This window comes from Littorina saxatilis, linkage group LG3, assembly GCF_037325665.1.
Source record: "Littorina saxatilis isolate snail1 linkage group LG3, US_GU_Lsax_2.0, whole genome shotgun sequence".
Lineage (NCBI taxonomy): Eukaryota > Metazoa > Mollusca > Gastropoda > Littorinimorpha > Littorinidae > Littorina > Littorina saxatilis.
Window position 1 is genome coordinate 47,656,239 of NC_090247.1, and position 21,484 is coordinate 47,677,722.

At 39.7% G+C, this 21,484-nt stretch overlaps 1 protein-coding gene across 1 annotated transcript; it reads left to right on the forward strand.

Moving 5' to 3' along the window:
• The first annotated feature begins 681 nt into the window (after window positions 1–681).
• Window positions 682–19,950, forward strand: LOC138962505 (protein inscuteable homolog). Its single transcript, XM_070334343.1, has 14 exons — window positions 682–767; window positions 3,194–3,449; window positions 4,728–4,873; window positions 5,057–5,120; window positions 6,803–6,926; window positions 7,407–7,459; window positions 7,752–7,888; window positions 8,720–8,826; window positions 10,593–10,718; window positions 11,470–11,644; window positions 12,166–12,341; window positions 14,228–14,453; window positions 14,741–14,817; window positions 17,337–19,950. The coding sequence occupies exons 2-14, from the start codon at window positions 3,424–3,426 to the stop codon at window positions 17,466–17,468; spliced, it is 1,569 nt and encodes a 522-aa protein (XP_070190444.1). The 5' UTR covers window positions 682–767; window positions 3,194–3,423; the 3' UTR covers window positions 17,469–19,950.
• Window positions 19,951–21,484: the final 1,534 nt, after the last annotated feature.

Sequence of the window (21,484 nt, forward strand, 5' to 3'; positions counted from 1 at the left end):
TAGGAAAATGACAGCACCTTGAAATTATGTTATGGTGTAAATGTAACATACAGTCATTTGTGCTTTATCTGCAAATATTTGATAAACCGAACACTTGACTGGAAAATAAAATGCTGCAATTGAAGGACAGGAATACCGAGATGTTTATTCATGTAAATTTAAGGAGGTTTAAAAAAGTCTAAAAATTGTAACACTTTTTGGACTCCTTGACAGATTCTTGGCCATATCGTCATACATGATACACAAGACTTGCGAGCACCTTGAAAGTTGAACTTGAAGCACGTCCGAAACATAATTTGCCATTAAGTCATGACCACACCCCCACGTTTTAATAAAGAACAACGCTTACTGGTGTGGGTTGATCGTAATCTGCCGAGGAACTGTTTAGGCACGGCAAACAAATACCCATGTCTTCTACAAAGTCTGGAACAGAGGACTGATTACTGCGCTTCTACTTTTCTTTTCGAAAAGGAGGAAGATTTGTTGAAAGGACCTAAGTATGAGTCACAACAACTCATATAGTGATGACGTCAAAAAAGTACTCAGATACAATTTTTCTCAAAAATTGACGTCGCCATCTAGTTTCAATTCTTTAATCGTGTTATAAGGTCTAGGTTGCTGTTACAGGAGGCACTTCTTTTGTATTAATAGCAAATGATACAATAAGCATATTAATAAATCGTCACGAAAAGTGTTGATTCAAGGAAGGCTACTCTGTTGCTCTGTGCTTGGCCACAAACATTCTCTGTGCCCGTAATAATCAACAGGTGAGTGCGAACATTCTGCTATTTTTGTCATTTGTACAGTTTGTAGGGGGCTGATACTGTATTTCACCACTTTGGTTCATTGCTATGTAACAAATGCCATTATGTCCAATACACGAGTAGGTTGTTAGAACTACGTAAGTGTTTCTTACAACTCGACTCTTATAACTAAGTCTAGTATCACTATCATTATCAGTATCAGTCTGACTCTGATAGGCACGCTCTCTCTCTCTCTCTCTCTCTCTCTCTCTCTCTCTCTCTCTCTCTCTCTCTCTCTCTCTCTCTCTCTCTCTCTCTCTCTCTCTCTCTCAAACCGAAAGTTTAACGTCCCAATTCCAAGGATAGATCTCTTCAAATCAAGCTTAGCCTATTCTGGTAGCGTCCTGTGGAATTCTCTCCCGGAATTTGTGAGAGTCCCAATGAGTCTCAATACTTTCAAAAAACACCTTTCATTGTATTTAATGTTAAATTACGAAAAATCACAGTGATGGAAGACTTCGTTTAGTTATATTTTCATTTGTCCAAAGCATCAGTTTTCATTATATCCACACAAAAACACTCAAAGCTTTAATAACACATTTACTCATGCATGTGTATTCAGCATTGTTTTCACTACGTTACATATACGACGCTTTATATTTGTGTATAATATGTAATGTGTAAATATTCATATGTTGTTGTTTTTTCTACCTTTTTTTCTACGTTAATATCCGTGTAAATATGTGATTAGATTAGTCCCCTCTCTGGGCGAGGGCTGGTTGAAAAAAAGCTCGTTGTATTACTTATGCCACAACCCTCGAAAAATAAAATTTGATTTGATTTGATTTGATTTGATCTCTCTCTCTCTCGTTGCTTATAAAACCCTACTCACTAAAACTGTATTTTTCACCAATTTTCGTACAGTTACCAGGGCCGGACCAAGTTCGTTTGAGGGGGGGGGGGGGGGGGGGGGGGTTCCAACTGAAGGCAGGGGTCCAACGTCCACATTTTTTTTTCTCTGAGAGGTACATTGGATGGCCCCCCCCCCCCCCCCCCCAGATCCGGCCCTGGTTACAATTGTGGGATGTTATTACCAATTCAGTGCCCCATATGGCTTTTTGACCAATCAGGACGGATTCTAGGTGACCCTCTAAATGTTATAACGTTCAGGCTAAATATTAACAAGACAAAGTAATAATGTAATTCAACAATATCAGCGTGATTTATTCTAAAGAATGACACTTCAGACCCCCCGCGGGTTAGGGGGAAGAATTTACCCGATGCTCCCCAGCATGTCGTAAGAGGCGACTAACGAGTTCTGTTTCTCCTTTTACCCTTGTTAAGTGTTTCTTGTATAGAATATAGTCAATGTTTGTAAAGATTTTAGTCAAGCAGTATGTAAGAAATGTTAAGTCCTTTGTACTGGAAACTTGCATTCTCCCAGTAAGGTCATATATTGTACTACGTTGTAAGCCCCTGGAGCAATTTTTTAATTAGTGCTTTTGTGAACAATTAACAAGTGGCTCTATCCCTTCTCCCCCCCTTTCCCCGTTGCGATATAACCTTCGTGGTTGAAAACGACGTTAAACACCAAATAAAGAAAGAAAGAATGACACTTCAAATGCTGTCAGGTAATACTCTCTTTATCTAAAAAAATACCGAAAAGCGAGTTTTGTCGGTGGGTGCGTAACGGAACAGCAAGGCACCGCCCATCGTCTGAGTGTGCAATGCCGACCGCTCACTTAAAATCTAAATGATCAAAGTTCGGAAAAATCAAGTGAAATTGCGCCACTCGCTTTACATCAAATGTATCTTTACGTCATTTCCCATCCGTCTGGAGTCGGTTCTAAATCTGTCGCTCTCTGTTCAACGAAAAAAAGCGAAGCAACCGAAACGCATGTTCAACATGGTTTATCTTGTGAGATTTGTTGTGTGTCAAAGGCATTTGACCTGTGAATATTCATCACGTCAGGTGTGTTACTCTGATTGGCTGACTCAGGTCACGAAAATTCTTTGACTGACAGGCATAATCAGGTAGAAGCGCTCAAGTTCCCATTGCGGCTGTTCTGTCTAAGTCGCGGGGTTGCTTCGAAATTTCTTTTGGTCGAATTAAACGGTAATAAAACCGTTATTTCTAATATGCTGACTGTTAGCAAATGATAACAGACATGTCTCACAAATGATATCAGCATTCGCCTAAAAGGCTCATGCTTGATATCTTTTTTCTCGACATGTCTTGTTATCATTTGCTAACAGTCAGCATATTAGAAATAACTCATAATAACAGACATGTCTCACAAACGATATCAGCATTCGCCTAAAAGGCTCATGCTTGATATCTTTTTTCTTGACATGTCTGTTATCATTTGCTAACAGTCAGCATATTAGAAATAACTCATAATAATGCCATAGTGACACTGACACGTAATTTCATTTTTATGTCCTTTCAGAATGTGTCCCAAGAGGCAAGTTTCTTGTGGCGGTCAGTGATTATGGAAAGATCCTGCTGATCAGACACACGAGGAAATGTCTATTCACCCGATGCAAGAAAGACAAGTCAACCTGACAGCTGTGCCAAACATGCTGGAGACTTAAAGATATTAAGTCCTGCATGTCTGAAATCTGTAGTTCAAAGGCCAGCTTATACGCTTACAGATAAGAAGACTAAAACAGAAGCAACATGGATCTGCTGCGGAAAATTAAAAGGTGATGACAAAATTCTAACTCAAACTTTGATATATAGATTGACGTCAAAAGCGAGAATGCGGAAAAATTACATCATGTAAGAGGCAGAGACACACAGAGTAAAGGATGACCTCCCTTGCTCATGACGTAATTTTTCCGCATTCTCGCTTTTGACGTCAATCTATATTAAACTTTTCTTCGAAAGTACAAGCGATTGAGTGCACATTTTGGCATTTTTAGCAGCGCTCTCATTACAAATTTCTATTTCGTTGCTTCAACAACTAAGAAGTTACTAAGAGCAGCTGCTGATACTTCAAAACTCTTTTTCTTACTCTTCACGGACAGTTACAGGGGAATCAAGTGAAGATTCTCTTCTATGAAGAGAGCCTACTGCAGAAATGTGGTTTTCTCTTTTGTATAGAAGTTTGAGAATTCTTCTCCGTTTTATGCCAAGAGACTGCCTGATGAGAGCTTCTCAGCTCGAAACCGGTAGCAGTCTTGGTTGAACAAAAAGCGGACCTTTTCAGGTTCAGCACTCTTTGAGAATGCCCTTAAATGCACTTCGGTGAGTTCTCAATCCTTTTGAGATTGTTAACTTTCATCGGGTTATTCTTGATCAATGTTGCAATCAGCTCCGAAAGGGGTTTGACTTCCCGGTAGGCTGTCTGTGAAGAGTTCTCTCTGGATCTAAATCTTACCCCCTCCCCCCACCTCTTCCTTCTGCTCTATTGTGCTCGCTGCTTTCAAAATTCCACGTTGGAATGTAAGCAGCAGAGACACACAGAGTAAAGGATGACCTCCCTTGCTCATGACGTAATTTTTCCGCATTCTCGCTTTTGACGTCAATCTATATTTAACTTTTCTTCGAAAGTACAAGCTATTGCAATGAGTGCACATTTTTGGATTTTTAGCAGCACTCTCATTATAAATTTCTCTCTCTCTCTCTCTCTCTCTCTCTCTCTCTCTCTCTTTCTCTCTCTCTAATATAAATATAGATTTAGCCGTGCGATTAAAAAAGCCTAAAGAGAATACAATTTCTTTCATGGCTATAGTGATTTTCTTATCAATTAATTTGAATCATTTTAGTGAATTGTAGATTTTGATGGGTGTTAATTAGTACATGTATGTTGTGGTAGCTATATAGATTAGCAAAGTCACCTATCCTATGGGAGATAAAAATGCTGTGATGAGATAATTCTAACATAATTTGGAAAGGGAATGAATGTTATTATTTGCTTTCGCATGTAAATTCATCTGCTTTGTAAACATGATTGATTCTTTTGTCTGACTGTTAAACAGCAACAAGAAAAGTGGGGCTGTAACTCAGTGGCTCCTGGACCTGAGGAATATGACAGAGATAGAGTGTATGAGTGTTCTGCAGGGGAAACCTCTCCAGTCTCAGAGTCAGCAGCCAGATGGGACTGATGCAGTGAAAGAACTAAAAGGTAGAGGAAAAGATTCAGACACCTTATGTTGTTTTCTATGAAAAAAATGTTCCCTCTCTTTCCTCCGTTTTTATTGTCTTTGTATGTTTTCTGTACAAAAATGTCAGAACACATTATTTCATTTATATTGTGTGATTTATTTGTTATAACTTAAAGGCATTTTATTGTTTGTTTGTTCTGCAGATCATGTTGATGCCCTGAGAGATGAAGCGGATAAAATCAGTGAAGATTTTGCACAGCTGTTCAGGTAGGCTCTTAGTCTTACAAATGTTCATGTGTAGACGTAATTAAAGCCCCACTCCGCCTCACATAAGGTTTGCAGAACGATGGAATCTTTCACGAAATAAGCTTCTTCTTCTTCTTCTTCTTCTGCGTTCGTGGGCTGAAACTCCCACATACACTCGTGTTTTTTGCACGAGTGGAATTTTACGTGTACGACCGTTTTTTACCCCGCCATTTAGGCAGCCATACGCCGTTTTCGGAGGAAGCATGCTGGGTATTTTCGTGTTTCTATAACCCACCGAACTCTGACATGGATTACAGGATTTTTTTGTGCACACTTGGTCTTGTGCTTGCGTGTACACACGGAGGTGTTCGGACACCGAGGAGAGTCTGCACACAAAGTTGACTCTGAGAAATAAATCTCTCGCCGAACGTGGGGACGAACTCACGCTGACAGCGGCCAATTGGATACAAATCCAGCGCGCTACCAACTGAGCTACATCCCCGCCCGTCATGAAATAAGCAATTCTAATCTTATGGACCACACTTGCAATAGCATTTAACAGCATCAAATAACACAGTTTACTTCAATGGGTATTTAACATTGGTAAACCACACATCAGTTCTCGTGGTTTATTCAACCCCCAAGCCATTGTGGCCCCGTGTGACCCATTTTCCTTTTTTTTTCATGTACAGGTACAGTACATGATGAATTTAGTCGACAATTTGTGGTTTCCATGCGACTCTGTATCTGCAATTGCATGTTATTGTGTACCTCTGAATGAAAAATACAACAAATGACTGATAGTAACACAAACCGAGTGGCAGCGTCTTCAAAGAAACTAGCGGTTATTAGAAAATGTGTCTGCTTGGGCAATGGTAAGATGCAGCTCATTTGATGTAATAATATCCATGTCGCGGAAGTACGTGTGGATCAATACTTAATCTACACAGACACGGCAACTAACAGTATCACTTCAAATGGTTGAAATCTCAGTCGACCAGCTTTTTTTTTTAAAGCCAAAGTTGTTTCGTTGTTGGTAGCCCACTTCTCTGTCATCAAGTCAAAAGAGCTGCAAGTGGCATGCACCAGCTGACTCTTTCACCCAGTTTGCTTGACATACATCCGGGCTCCCGACTTTAACACTTTTAAAACTTTGAACTGTACTGACTTTGTTTTGATGATAAAAGAATTCTTTCGTGTTTTAACAATGTTTGTCTAACAAGCTGTCAATTTATTATTTAGTTTTTAAAAGTTAGATCTAGCGCCATAATGAGGCGTCCAATTTCTGTCCAAGCAAAAATACATTCTTTGAAAAATGTTCACTCTTTATGGAGGGCACGTAGGGTGTTCTCTAGCGGTAAATGTTTAAACGGAAGGGTGTTTGTACTGTGTGTAAGTGCCTGACAGTGTCCATGGCCACAAACTGATGGTTTATGGGAGGCGGCCCAATACTTGGCACACACAACTGACTGTTGCACATGATAGCTGTCTGCAATGCATGACTAATGATGAGCATGTGCTGGGTAATTACGAACTTTGACATTACCTGGTGAAAAGGTGGAAGTCGTTATTAGGAGGGGTTGTTATGGGAGGTTGCTCTGTACATGTAAAGCTGATAACATTTATTTCAAACTGCCTACTATGTTTAGCCTGGTACACATGTATGTACTGCTAGTGTTCACTTACTTTTTGTATATTCCCAGATGCTTTGAAAACTGTTGCTGGCAGAAGCTACATGAGAATGCAGTGACAGTAACACAGCACATCAAGTGTCTCACACACACCTGCAACTCCAGGTTAAAAGATGTCCCGGTCTATGTGTTGGAGGTGAGCACTTTGAATTGAATTTTCAGTGTAAAGGGATGTAGAAAGTATTGCATTGTACTCTTTTTCTTTGTCTGAATTCCAAATATTAAGATATGTCATGTTTACTCTGAAAATGTGCTTACAACAGAATTTAACAAATTGGTCCATGCAAATTCGATACTACGTTTGCATGCTTTGCTAGACGAGTGCGATCTGTTTTTGGGTTTGGGCTATAGGCAAGCCTTACATTTAGTCTTCGTGGTTTTTAGTGTTGATGTTTAAGGTTCAGTCTCGCAGATATATTGACTATATGTTTTGATAATGATATCGCTTCATAAAACTTGTTTTTGTTGTTGTTGCTTTTATTTATTTTTTTATTTATGCTTTTTTTTTTCTTTTTTTTTTAAGACTATGGCAATGGGCTAAATTGAATAAATGTTATCCATTATTACTAGATTCTGGTGATTTTTCATCTATTTTACTTTCTTTTTTTCTTTTTAGCAACAAGATATGGTCATGGGAGAAAGTTCCAAACTGGTTGAACAGTCTGCAAGGTAAGACAAGAACTTGTGATAACAAAAAAAACTATATTTCTTGGCTGAAGACAAATTCAGTTTATGAGGAACAGCTTTGAAAGAGTTTGTCCTTGAAATATGCATGGCCCTTTATCATGTTTATGGTTGTAATGTAACGTCTTTCTTAAAGCATGTCTGTGTTGAATTTTGTTAAATAGTTGTTCGTGTGTGTCTGTGTACATGTATTTTGCTTGTTCATTAGTTCTAATATTATTAACTTTTTCTCACAATTGATTTTTATTAAAAGTATATCTGAGTTTTTGTTCTTCAGTTTTTGTGATACAGATGGTGATGGAAGGGACAATACCCATGGCAACAAGATTCCCCTGGTTAACCAGCTGACTTTCCTGGGTCAGTCCTTCAGCCGCCTTGTGGACGCCACCCTTGGACACCTTGTGCAGAAGATTGGTACAGTGTCAACCTTGGTCCTCACAAACTGTTTTTCTTCTTTTGTTTGATGCTAAAACATGAAAAAAGAGGAGAGGAGATGTTTGTGGGGAGACTGGCCAATGAGGTAGTGGTAGCTCCAAAGGGAAGATTTTGAGTATTGCAGGGATTCAAAATCCCAAATTCTTAATGGGAATTTGAATCCACACGAGAATTCAGGATTTTGAGAATGGTTTCTGACTTTTCTTGATACTGTATTTAAAAGAAAGAGTTCAGGTGAAAACTTTTAAAGATGATTTGATCTTTTACTTTTCCTTGCATGATTTGTGTGAAAAATTACTAAAATACTTTGATTTTCCTGCAGCCCCCTGGACCCCCAACTTTTTATTTTTTTCTACCTAACTTTCATACCTGCAATTGTCAGTAAGTGAGTTTGGAGAAATGCTGTTATTCGATGCAGAGTGGGAAAAAAACCTGTGAGCACCTGCACATCTTTGTACTTGAGAGATATATATATGTACATGCAAATATGTGCTTTCCATGTTGTAGCAACATTTGATGCCAATGACGATTCCTAATACATGTACTACCTGGTGAGTTCTTCATTCACCTGGCACATATGTAAGCTTGTATGTTTGAACAGGAGATCATTTCACATACACACATGCATGTGCACACCCTTGTTTCTCTCTCTTTTTCTCCTCTATCTCTCACTCTCTCTCATTCACTTGCACACAAACACACACACGCACACTTGACTCACACATGCACACACCAATGAACAGGGTATCTAAAAAAAAAAGAAAAAGCAATGTTCACGTCTGAATTCAAAGATTGTTGCTTTGTTTGCAGTGGACAATCTGACCAACGGCAGCAGTCTGACCACTGTCCATGCAGCCATATCCTGCATCACTGGCCTGGGCCTGGAGGGGGAACACATGTGTTTCATCCTAGCAAGGGTCAGTATGCTAACTTTGCCACATCTAGGTCATGTGCACTACTTTTAAATTCGGCTGAAAAATAAAAGATATGAACAATTAGAACAGCTCATGCGTTGATGCACCAAAGGTCAGTGATAATGCTGTGTCTGGGTCAATGGGTAACCGAGAGGATGAATTATTCAGTGAACAGTTTTGCAACAAATGTTTTAAAAAGTATCAAGATGTAAGAAATTAAATGTGTAGTGTAGAAAAAGTAAGAATGATAAAGTTGTCAGTGATTAGCCACATGATTTCTCTGAATGTTGAACAAACATTGTCCTTGAGATAATGTACAGATATTGGTGGTAAACATTATAAGATGTTTGATGGGTTGTTGACAGACCAGCTTTTTTGTCGGTCCGAGGGGGAGCATATCGTCTTTTGTTTCATATTTATTGACCAAGACCGAAGGCCGCGGTCAATAAATATGAAACAAAAGTTGATATGCCCCCTGAGGACCGACAAAAAAGCTGGTCTGACAACAAACATCCAAACATCGTTTTTGTCATCATTTTGGTAGTGAGAAAATAAGTGCACAATCAACACAGGGAGCCATGCTTTGAAACACGAGTATCGTTTTGATAACCACACGAGTTCCGTTTTGATAATCACTGGCAATCAAAGCTGGCGTGTGTAAGCAACTTTCTGTGTTTTTGAGTTCATAAAATGTTGGGATGAATATGTCAGGTTTGAGGATGCACAGTTCTGTAGGTTCATCTCGGTATTCCACCCCCTCGGCTTTCAGTTGTAAATATTAAGCTTAGTGATCGAATGTGGAAGCTACGTTGGGTCAAAGGTCACAGAAGATTTGCGTCGTGCAGCGAAGGAAAGAATCGCGATCTTGTTTCCGACTCGGTGCCTCTTTGTTTTTCATTAGACCTGTCATTCTGCTTGTTCGGCTTTGTTAGATGTTTGCATGTCTTGTTGCTATTTTCTTTGCTTTTATTATTATTTCTTATTTGCGCTTTGTTTATCGATACAACGTCTTGTGCACGGGTCAAAATATGTGTGTCAGGGGTCAATTGGTTTGATTTGAACTTGACGTTCGTGTTTCTCCGAACGTCTGTGTATCGAAACACAGCTACACGCACTCCATGACTTTGTAAGAAGACAAAACATATCGGTAGGTTTCATTTGTTTATGATGAATTTATGACCTTTCATGAAGTAGTTTTGTTTTTTGTTTACTTTTGCCAGTTTGCCAGTTCGTTTGTGAAACTTTGCAAAGCAGTGTCGTGTCGTCTGTTTAGGTCTGGGGAAACGCCAATGAAAAGAGCCGAAGAATCCCCGAGCGTTTCTATTGGGTTTGCTTTTGATTATCCATGTATAACCTGCTTCCTGCAACTATGGTAACCGGGGATTTATTGCATGGGGAACATGAGATTTATTTCCCAGGTGTTTGTGAATGAAACTCGTGAAAATGATGACAAAAACAAAATATTGTGGAGTGTCTAGTATTTAGTAAGAAGAAAAAAGGTCAAAGTCCCTAGCCTGATTTATTCTGTTGACATTAATCTTTCATCATACTATCTTTGATTGAAGGTTACAATCTTCATTCTAAAGTGAAGACTTAAAATGATATCATGAAAGAAATGTCTGTACACCAACAGCCAGCGTCATGAAATGACCAAATACCTGAAGTGGATGTTAAATCATTGAAAGATCTGTGATGGTAGATTTTTGGTTGTCCAGTATCTATAACGACAGTAAATACAGGACGTTCATGCGGATGTTTTATTCATTCAGGAGGGAGGAGTGAGAGGCTTGCTGGATGTGTGTCGACGAGAGACCTTGACTTTCACACGCTCACAGGCACTGCGAGCACTGGCCACCATTTGCTGTGCACCGGAATGCATCACCGAGTTTGAGAAGGTAGTACACGGCCGAAATAGTTGATCTGAACCCATTTCTGTTTTTGGCAGGGCCTTCTTCTTCTTTGTTCATGGGTTGAAACTCCCATGTTCACTCATGTTTTTGCACGAGTGGGTTTTTACGTGTATGACCGTTTTTACCCCTCCATTCAGGCTGCCATAAGCTGATTTTTAGGGGGAGCATGCTGGGTATTTTCATGTTTCTATAACCCACCGAACTCTGACATGGATTACAGGATCTTTTCCATGCGCACTTGGTCTTGTGCTTGTGTGTTTTCGCCATTAGGCACTAGCAGGTCTGCACATAAGTTGACCTGGGAGATGAGAAAAATTTCCACCCTAAACCTACCAGGCGCGGCCGGGATTTGAACCCGCGACCTTCCGTATAGGAGGCCGATGTCTTATCCACTCGGCTAATGCGCCCGTCTTTGGCAGGGCCAATTTTAAACAAGTTTTTGTCTGTGTGGTGCTAGCTGATTTGACCCCACTAGCTTTGCTGACTGTTATGAAACCATATTTCAAACAATGATGAGTGATCTGACACCAGTTGTTAGTGCTAAGCTACTTATGTGATATCATTTCCCCACTCCCCCCTCATGAAAGGCAAGCAGTCACATAATGTATGTACATTGTTAGCGCTATTTTTCAATTGTTTAAACTTTTCCATGTCGTTTGGAAATCCTGACAGTTATTTCTGAACATGGTTAAATGACTCTCGTCAGTTCTAAAGCTTGTGTGTACTTGCCTTTCAGGAAAGGGGAGTGGAGCTGTTGGTGGATGTGCTGTGTGAAAGTGGGTCATCAGGGGAAGTAGTGCAAGGAGAGGCAGCTGGCGTGGTGGCCCAGCTTACTTCCCCTTCCCTTCAGCACGGCCAGCATTTGGGCGTTTTGTTGCATGATCTGCAGAGACTGCTTCAAGCTCTGCTGCGTAAGTCATTGGAACCTGTATGTTGTCATAAACGTCAGTTGTTGTTGGGCGTATCCGTGCTTATCATTCGCACGGTCACTTGGTGCAGAGAAAATGACTGTCATCAACATTGGATGATTAAGTGTACAATGTATGACCGTTTTCAATCATCCTGCCATATAGGAGGAGGAGTTATGTGAGGATGTGGAAAGCTTTGTGTATGCTTTGCTTTGCAACATTTTTTACTGTGGGAAAAATAGCAGATGAAGATTATTTGTTACTTTTCAGTCTGATCAAAACCCTATGTGAATGAATTATGAAAAATGTTCAGTCTTTGTTTGCATCTGCCTGCTGTTTAAATTAGTTTACAGTTACCTTTGTAATGATTTTGGAGAAGAGTTATCTTTAAATTTCTTTGAAGATACTTTGCTGCTTGGTCCTGCTTCAGCTGCTGTTACTTTTCAATGCTTAGTTGACTGTCGGTATGTTCTGAAATTTATCTCCTAAACAAACAATTGTTTTATTTTTTGTTCTGACTACAGAACTGTGTCAGAGGACACTGAGCCATGAAGTGTTCCTGCTATCGGCAGCAGCCACTGCAAACATCACGTTCCTCCATTCCCAGGCCTACAGTGTGTTGCTGGAGTTGGACGCTCCACAGTTACTCATCAAAGCTTCGTCTGCGCCAAAAGCCAGGTCCCTTTTCGCCAAAGACCAGGTCAGTAAAACTTAATCTGACGAATGTAATGGCCCATGCCGAAGGTAGAGTGTTCGAATATCCTGGTGGGTTAAGGTTGTAGATTCATCAGATCTTCCAGGTCAACTTATGTGACAGACCTGCTATAGTGCCTTATCTCCCTTCGTGTGTACACACAAGCACAAGACCAAGTGCTCATGGAAGAGATCCTGTAATTCATGTCCCGTGTTCATTGGGTTATAGAAACACGAAAATACCAAGCATGCAACCTCCGAAATTGGGGTATGGATGCCCAAATGGCAGGGTAAAAACGGTCATGCATGTAAAAACCCACTGTGCAAAAAACATGAGTGTACGCAGAAGAAGAAGAACTTAATTGGTTAGACCACAAGCCTATCAACTTAAAAGTACTCTTCTCTCTTCATTGTCTCTATCGACGCCTGTTTGCAACTGGTTGCCGCTCTGTGCATAATAAACCGAACATAGGGCATCATTAAACCCAAAAAATAATTACATTTTTCCAATCAAGAGGGAATTCTGGGTCGGGAAATCCTTTTTGTAAAATGACATCAGTCCCCTTCGGTGATTGGTCATGTAGTAACTCTCGAAGTAAAACTTTCTCCTTTTTGACCTGATTGACAGTTCATCCTGTTAGTGCAGATGGTAGAGCACCTGACCGCAAATCCGGTAGTGCGGGTGCTTCTTCTTCTTCTGCGTTCGTGGGCTGAAACTCCCACGTACACTCGTGGTTTTTTTTGCACGAGTGGAATTTTACGTGTATGACCGTTTTTTACCCCGCCATTTAGGCAGCCATACGCCGTTTTCGGAGGGAGCATGCTGGGTATTTTTCGTGTTTCTATAACCCACCCAACTCTGACATGGATTACAGGATCTTTTTCGTGCGCACTTGGTCTTGTGCTTGCGTGTACACACGGGGGTGTTCGGACACCGAGGAGAGTCTGCACACAAAGTTGACTCTGAGAAATAAATCTCTCGCCGAACGTGGGGACGAACTCACGCTGACAGCGGCCAACTGGATACAAATCCAGCGCGCTACCGACTGAGCTACATCCCCGCCCCTGCATCCTAAGCAAATAATTTGTTACAGCTGTTTTTATCTTTCAACTTTCTTTTTATCTTTCTAAACTCTTCTCTTTTTTCCAAAGCTTTTGAGTGGTGTTTGGAAGATCAAGTTAATTGAAAGGTTGCAGAATGATAGAGTATTTCGCTTGATCTGTTTCCCAGAATTACTTATTCTATTTTTAGTACCATCGGCTTTTTGGGAAAGCCGAAAGGGTGCTGTATCACCCTGCATTGACTGCATTTTATGGTTGTTGATTACTTCTATTTAATGAACTTCTTGTAGACTCAAAAAGACAAGCATTTTATTGCAGAAAAAACATTGATAAACATAATCCAAAAGACAGTTATCTTCTTTAAGAAAAGTTCAAATTCAGTTTATTTATTTTTGAACAAATACAAAGTTACGTTCTGTTTGCCCAGGCCTACAGAATATTAATTTGACATTCACTTTTAGCGCAGAACAAAATTCAAGAAAACATAAAGCTTCCTTATTCCCAGTGATGTGAGGCTCAGTTGTGTCACACTCTGCAAAGTGTTATTGACAGATTTTTAATTAAAAGTCAAATCAGTTCAGAGTAGTTTCTTACATAATTTCAACACACAAAAAGTTTATTCTCCACAGTGTGTGCTCCTTTCCAGCATAAAGAGAAAGATGTAGCATGGTTTTAATGATAAATGCGCTATTGTGTGAGGTGTAGGATAAGGAAGCCCTAGCTATCCGCTGGACTATTGTTTCATTTCATGTAGACATTTGGTAACCAACGCAGACTAGAGATTTCAGTGTACTGTGACTAATGTGAACAGTTAGATGTGATTGTGTTCAGGTGGCAACCATTCTGGCCAACATGGCCGCGCACCCAGTCTGCCAGGCTGACATACGACAGCAGGGAGGCGTGGAGTTAATGATTCGATTTCTGCATGAACGCCCCGTGTCTCGAGCGGGTAAGGCCGAGCTGGCTGCCTGTGAACGAGTTCAGCAAAAGGCTGCCATCGCTCTCTCCCGCCTCTGTCAGAGTGGTGCCAGCACTCAACATGTCATACACACCAAAGGTAGCTCGATTTGGGCTGTGGAACATCAGGCCACTTATCATAAGAGAGTTATTGTTGAACATTTATAAACAGGTTGACATCCTTTGAGTGCAGTGGCTTTTGTTTATAACTTAGTGATACAGAAAATATAACAAATGAAGCTTGTGCTCCTGTTCATTTAGGTTTGTGTTTTATCGCATGCTTACTCAAGTTACTGTATTACTGTATTTTTGTTGAAATTTGACATAGCTAGAAAAGTCCTTAAAGGATGTCAAATGCGATGAGTATTTCTTGTTTTTGCTTTTCAGCTGTCCCTCGCCTAGTGGAATTATGTCGACAAGGAGAGGCACGGAACAGAAGTGATGCAGTGCTAGTGGCTTGCTTGGTGAGTACAGCAAAAGTGTAGCCCACTTCACGCGCCTGTCATTTTCCTGCACTACCTCAGGCGTAAGACTGCCTTAGGACAAAATGTTTTTTCAAATTTTCTCTCCACCTCTCTTTAACTTTTTCGCGACGCGCCGCCCGAATACAAGCGTTCACTGATCATGCCGTTGTCAGCACGTCGCCAGAATCCGTGCGTAAGGTGCGTGAGTCGCTTTGCCACACACCGCCTTAATAGTAGCGTTGGAAGTGGAAAATACCACGCTGGGGATTTTCCATACGAAAACCCACGTCATAGGTTCAGAGGTCGGCTGCATTACCATACGCGACAAATAACTCCCAGAACAGTTGATTTCATTGGTTAGTTTGGATACTACAGGTCATTGACGGGACCAACCCATGCCTTAGTTTCATATTTAGGATTCCAAAATGTCGCGAGTTGTCAGTGTTGTTGCGAAGCGAAGCGGCGTGCAGAAGGAAGGTAGTGACTGTGTGTGCATGAAACAGTGGTGTTGTGATAGATGGATAAGTGAGTGATGAGGGTGAATGAGTTAGCCAAATCAAGAGCTCGAGGTGTCAATGCTACTTTGGCCAAAACCCAATGCAAGCGGACGGACGCGATTCTGGTGCCGGGAATGTTCTGTGGCCACATGGCTGTGGCGCTTTGTGTTGAGCCGTGCTTCGAAGTGTGGCACACAAAGAAGGATGTTCTCCGTGCATAAACCGAGTTCTAAACAAGTCATTTATACAAAAACTGTAAATACTGTGACAGCAAGTGTTTCTTTTCTTCTATGGATAAAACCCAACGCAATGGGACTCGATTCTGGTGCCTGGAATGTGGTGTGGCGTTTTGCGTTGAGCTGTGCTCTGTGGCACTGTAAATACTGTGACAGCAACGTGTTTCTTTTCTTCTACATGGATATATTCATCATAGTCATCACCCAGTCATCTCATTGTATCATTCAGGTTAGTAAATTCTTTTTTGAGTATTCACTAACAACATTTTGTGCATATTTTCAAACATGTCTGTAGTATTTATGTGGTGCCTCTGGACTTTTTTTTATTTAAATTGTTGACATTTTCAATAGCATACCACACAAACACAACAAGCCTTTTGACAAATACAAAGTACATTTCTGAAACAATGAAAGATCTTTCTTTAATTGTGTGCAAAAAGTAAGTCTCCACATGTACTAGTTTTTTTACAATATTTTTTTCAAAATACAATATTTTTTTCAAAATTTTCAAATTTTGGTTGTCAGCAGGCTATTTATTGACATTTTCAATAGCATACCACACAAACACAACAAGCCTTTTGACAAATACAAAGTACATTTCTGAAACAATGAAAAATCTTTCTTTAATTGTGTGCAAAAAGTAAATCCCCACATGTACTAGTTTTTTTACAATATTTTTTTCAAAATACAATATTTTTTTCAAAATGTCCCAATTTTGGTTGTCAGCAGGCTATTTATATGCTTTGGCGCATGCGTTCTGAGTGTATAGTCATGTCATAGGGTGGACGTGTTGAAAGAGTTAACCCCTTCACTGCCACAGTATAACAGCATTTTGGTATTGCTGTGTGCCAAGGCAAAATTTCGCTTTCTTTGGTAGGTTCACTAATCTGTTCACTGCTCGATCATTTATTGAAATATCTCTTAGATCTTTGGCATGTGTTTTGCTTATACCCTTGGCTATTATAGGATGACATGATCATTGGACTTTGTTTGTGATTGTTATAGTAAACATTGATATAATGACCATTTTTGTCAAAAATTACAGTTTGCGGACTTACACACACACATTGCAGCATGTAAAACCACACAAAACACTGCTAAAACTGGTGTCAAACATCAGGTACTCACATTACAGCCCATAAAAGTATTCTTCTGTGTGGTAATCCATAAATCACTTCTTGTAGAGCTTCCAGAACACTGTATCGCTTCAAAACAGGTCTACGAGTTGAGGTCTGACTTTCGGCCGCCATTGTGAATCATATAGATCGGTTCTACACTTCTAACACAGTTTTCACCACGTGGTACTAACTTATCCGAACGGTCAATGGGAAAGAACTGTGTTTAGAACCCCTACAAGTGCTTGGACAGTGGTTACCTCCCATTTAGTTTTCAGAAATGTCCTGAAATGTTGCTGATGTAAATCCCCCGTACTAGGTACGGTTATGGGCGTACGACAAACCGAAAATGACCACGTACCTAGTACGGGGTGGGCAGTGAAGGGGTTAACAGTTTGTTCAATGTTATTTTTATTCCATATAAAACAGTGTTGTTACCGTCAAAGCTAAAGAAGTATGCCTTCTCTTCATCTAACTTTACATAGAGAAATGATAGATTTTGTCAGTGGGATTCATTGAAGACACATCTTCAAATGTTAGCACAAAGTAAGTAGATATAACTAAAGCAATAGAAAAGACAAAACAAACAAGCTAACCAAAAATAACTTCAAAACAGGGGTACAAAACTATACAGCTTATTTATATAGTATTTTGTGTGGTTTTTTTTCCAGGCGGCACTGCGTAAAATCTGCAGTACCAGTGGCATAGAGGGGATCCGGCCTGTGGACTACAGGCAATTAATTCAACCACAGCTGATGGACTCCTTTCTCATCTGCTCCCACAGCGACGAGAACTTTGTTTGAGGATTTCTGTGTTATGTCTGGAGTTTAATGATAAACAGTGTTCGTCTTTTGTTTTATCAGCTCCTATGTCATCAAGTCTCTCGTTTAAAAACTGATGCTTTAAAAATCTTGATCTTCGTCTATTTGTGGGCTGAACTACTGTAACTGCCTTTTGTATTTTCAAGCCAATTCTTCTTGCTTGAAGTTTTACACTCACTAAAGATTTTGAAAGCTAACTTATGAACCTGTTACCGATTTACCTTTTTATCAACTGACCTTGCTTTCCAAGATGCTTGCTTTATACTCTAAAAGTATTCAGTGGCATCTCAATTCCAGTTATCGTTCTTTGGGGCATTGGTGTTTGGCTTGCATTTCATCTCAGCTCACAGATGTGATGACATCAGCTCATTCCTCCATGCTGATCTTCTCAGTGTTTTGGGATTTGTGTTTTGTGTATGTTTGTTTTTTGTTTTTAGTTGTGTAAAGGGAGGGGGGCAATGTCTTGTCCATGACAGTTCAATTTTTGAAGTTCATGCTCAAATGAGATTTTGCTTTATGAAACAAATACTCAAAATAATGTCTGTGATTGTTTGCTGATTATTCCGCTTTTACTGCTGAATCAAACATAAACCGGGTATTTGTGTCTTTGTGATGATATGCCGTTTTGGACTCAATCAAGATGGCCTGTTGATCCATTTGCTGGGGGAAGTTTCAGTTATCCATTATTCGATGCTTGAATGTTCACAATATTTCTCCTGCATGGCTGCTAAAAAATTACCTTTTTTCTTTCTGTTTTTTTTTTCTTTTGAGTTATTTAGCAGAGGCTATATGCAGATGTTGTAGGATTATTTCTTTTAGAGGTTTTTATCAAAAATGTGTGATTACACAGAAAAGACATTGAACATTTTCCCTTACTCTTGAAGAAAAAACCCAGTGAAAGTGTGTTTTTTAACGTTTCCTGTATTTTACTTGTTTTTGCAGTTTAGTGTGTATTTTTTTTTAAATTTCCATATGATTCTATTTATTGTTTGATTTGAGACCGTATGTGTATTCCCTAAGTTAGATATGAATGATGTTTAGTTCACGACTTAATCATTGCTCACATGCACTGCCAGCCGTGGTTTATTTAGTTGAATTTTCAGAGAATAACTCTGTCAAGATTTTCATGGGCTGTGGAGGAGTTGCACCCCTTACAAACAGTGAGGGCAAACACATTGCGCCTAAGATTACATGAGCCAAGCAATAATGGGCATGACAGTAAAAAATGAACCCTGATATGCATATGTAGGATAAGGATCAGGATAAGGTATCATATCATCTTGTGAGGTTACCCTCATGCAAATTCGGGCTGCTTTTTCACTGGGGAAAGCAAGCTGCTATACAATACGTCGCCACCCAACTTTTTTTCTTTCTTTTTCATGCTTGGGTGTATTCATGTTTGCAAACCCTGAGACTCGATGTGAGCTTGGGATCTTTATCTTGTGCATGCGTGCTCACAGGGGTGTTCCGACACCTAGGAGAGTCTGTACAAAGTTGACTCTGGGAAATGAATCTTTCGCCAAATTTGGGGGTCGAACCCTCGCTGATACAGCAACATACTCCCTGCCACCATTTTTCGAGTGGATACTGTACACAATATACATCAGGGCTCATTTGTCACTGTGGTTCCTATTATTGGACCGATGTCCATGTTGTGCAGTATCCACTCAATGATATGCGCATCTGAGCTACTTACTGCCACCATGATCGCTTGCCTGAAGTGACCAGTAGCCACATATGTTATGCCCCCTGAAATCCCCTCATTGCACAATTATTCTAAGGGGTGCAACTCTGCCACAACCCATTAAAATCCCTGACAGAATTTTTTCCTGACACCATCTGTTTTAAGTTAAGTTGTGACAGGCAGCATTTTCATGCCATTGTATTTTGTTGTGTTGCAATAATTTTTATTGGTAGCTGTTTGCTTTTTTCCTGGTCAAGTGCGTAAAACATTCCATCAAAGCTTGGTACAATCAAGATTTTAAAGATGTTATATATATAGCATTGGCTTAATGTTTATTACCACATGTGAACTGTTTCACATATAGGACAGTTTTCAGAAAAACTGACATGTTATTGGATTGTGTATAGCATTTTCAAGCTAAAAATCCTTTAAAATATGCTGTGACATTATAAGATCGTTCCAAAAATCGGTTTTTTTCAGCATTTTGGATGAGCAAAAGTATGCACAATAATATACATGGGATGCCTATTCTGAACGTAATTTTTAGAATGCAATTCAGGGCCCCAAATTAGCGCGTCAGAAGTTCAAGATAACATGTCATACTTGTCTGTGACATCAAACGTAACTTGTTCGTCGCTTTTCTTCCAGTCTGAAAATGTACAGAGCTGCCATCATATTTGCGAGTTCAGTAGGTTTTTAGCATATTCCTTTTCTTGTAAGTGTTTTATGGCTTTTCGTTGTGCATTTTGCGATTACAGAGATTATAAAGTTGGAAATTTACCATGAGTTGCCGCGGTAATTATTAACATTGATTGAGTCTCTGAGAGTAAATGCTTACAATCGTCCTCGGAACAACGAATCCAAAGCCGCGATGGTTCAACACATCAAATAATCAACCTCATTGGCTTTTATTTTGACAATCCAAGTTTCACCTGGAAGCTCAAACCCATTCACCACCTCAATTTGGGGAACAGTGTTTTTTGCTACCCAGCTGGTTATGAATGAAAACTGGTGAAAATGATGACAAATAGAATTATCAAATGATCAACCAGATAGGAAGCTGTTCTTTTAGGCACACACATACTCTTTCCCGTGTAAACAATCTCTGATCTTGCCAGGCTTTGACAAGGGATAAGACCATCCCTTCACTTTGACACATACCAAAAAGCAACAGCCTGGGTGCTCTCTGTGCACACTGGCTTTCTTCAGGAATTCATTTTGCAAAAGCCAGTGGTGGCCTTTTAAGAAATTAGTTCATGGGAAAATGCCAACATACCATAGCAAGCAGTCAGGGTGTTGATTGTTGGTATGTGTCGAGTGGAGGGATGGTCTTATCCCTTGTCATAGCCTTGAAAGATCAGACATTGTAAGTAAAACTGTCTACATTAGGGAAGGAGTGTGCCTTTAAAAATATTTGACTCCTATGTTAGCAAAAAAGGGAGCCTTGAAAAGGCTTTAATGTAAGCATCATCGGCCCATAATACCAAGCTTATTATATGATTCTAGCCATCTACTTACTGTACTGATTGCCATGAAGTGTTTTTTGGTTGTTTTGTAATTTGTAAACAAGTCGTGTGAAGCGATATAAAAATCATTTAGTCAGTCGGTATCAAATTTTATTTAGATAGTCTCGGCTAACCATACGCGAAGACCCAGATGGGTCACCCTCGTCTCTGCAAAGCATGCGACCGTAGTACTTACTGAACCTATTTTCTTTCATTGTGAGCACATTTTTGGAGTAAACATGACATAACTATATATTTTTGAATTCAAGAGAAGATGAGGAATAGAATGTAATCATTTTTTATTTTGCTTCTGAAAATTCGACTTTCATGACAACTTAAATCCTATGGCGAACGACAAGAAGATGACAACTTAAATGAGCAAACTAATTAACTAATTTTTATTCTTCCAAGCTGAAATGGAATCCCATAGACTTTGTCGGACATTGCTTCACCAAAATTTCAATCAATTTGGTTGAAAAATGAGGGTGTGACAGTGCCGCCTTAACTTTCACAAAAAGCTGGATATGACGTCATCAAAGACATCTATCAAAAAAATGAAAAACACTTCTGGGGATATCATACTCAGGAACTATCATGTGAAGTTTTATGAAGATCGGAATCACTTTACACACACACACACACACTCACACACTCACACACAAACACACACACACATACATACATATACATACACCACCACCCTCGTCTCGATTCCCAGTCTATGTTAAAACATTGAGTCAAAATTTGACTAAAGATAAAAATGTCTGCATTTGCTTATGGATTACTTTATCAAACATTGAAGGACACAT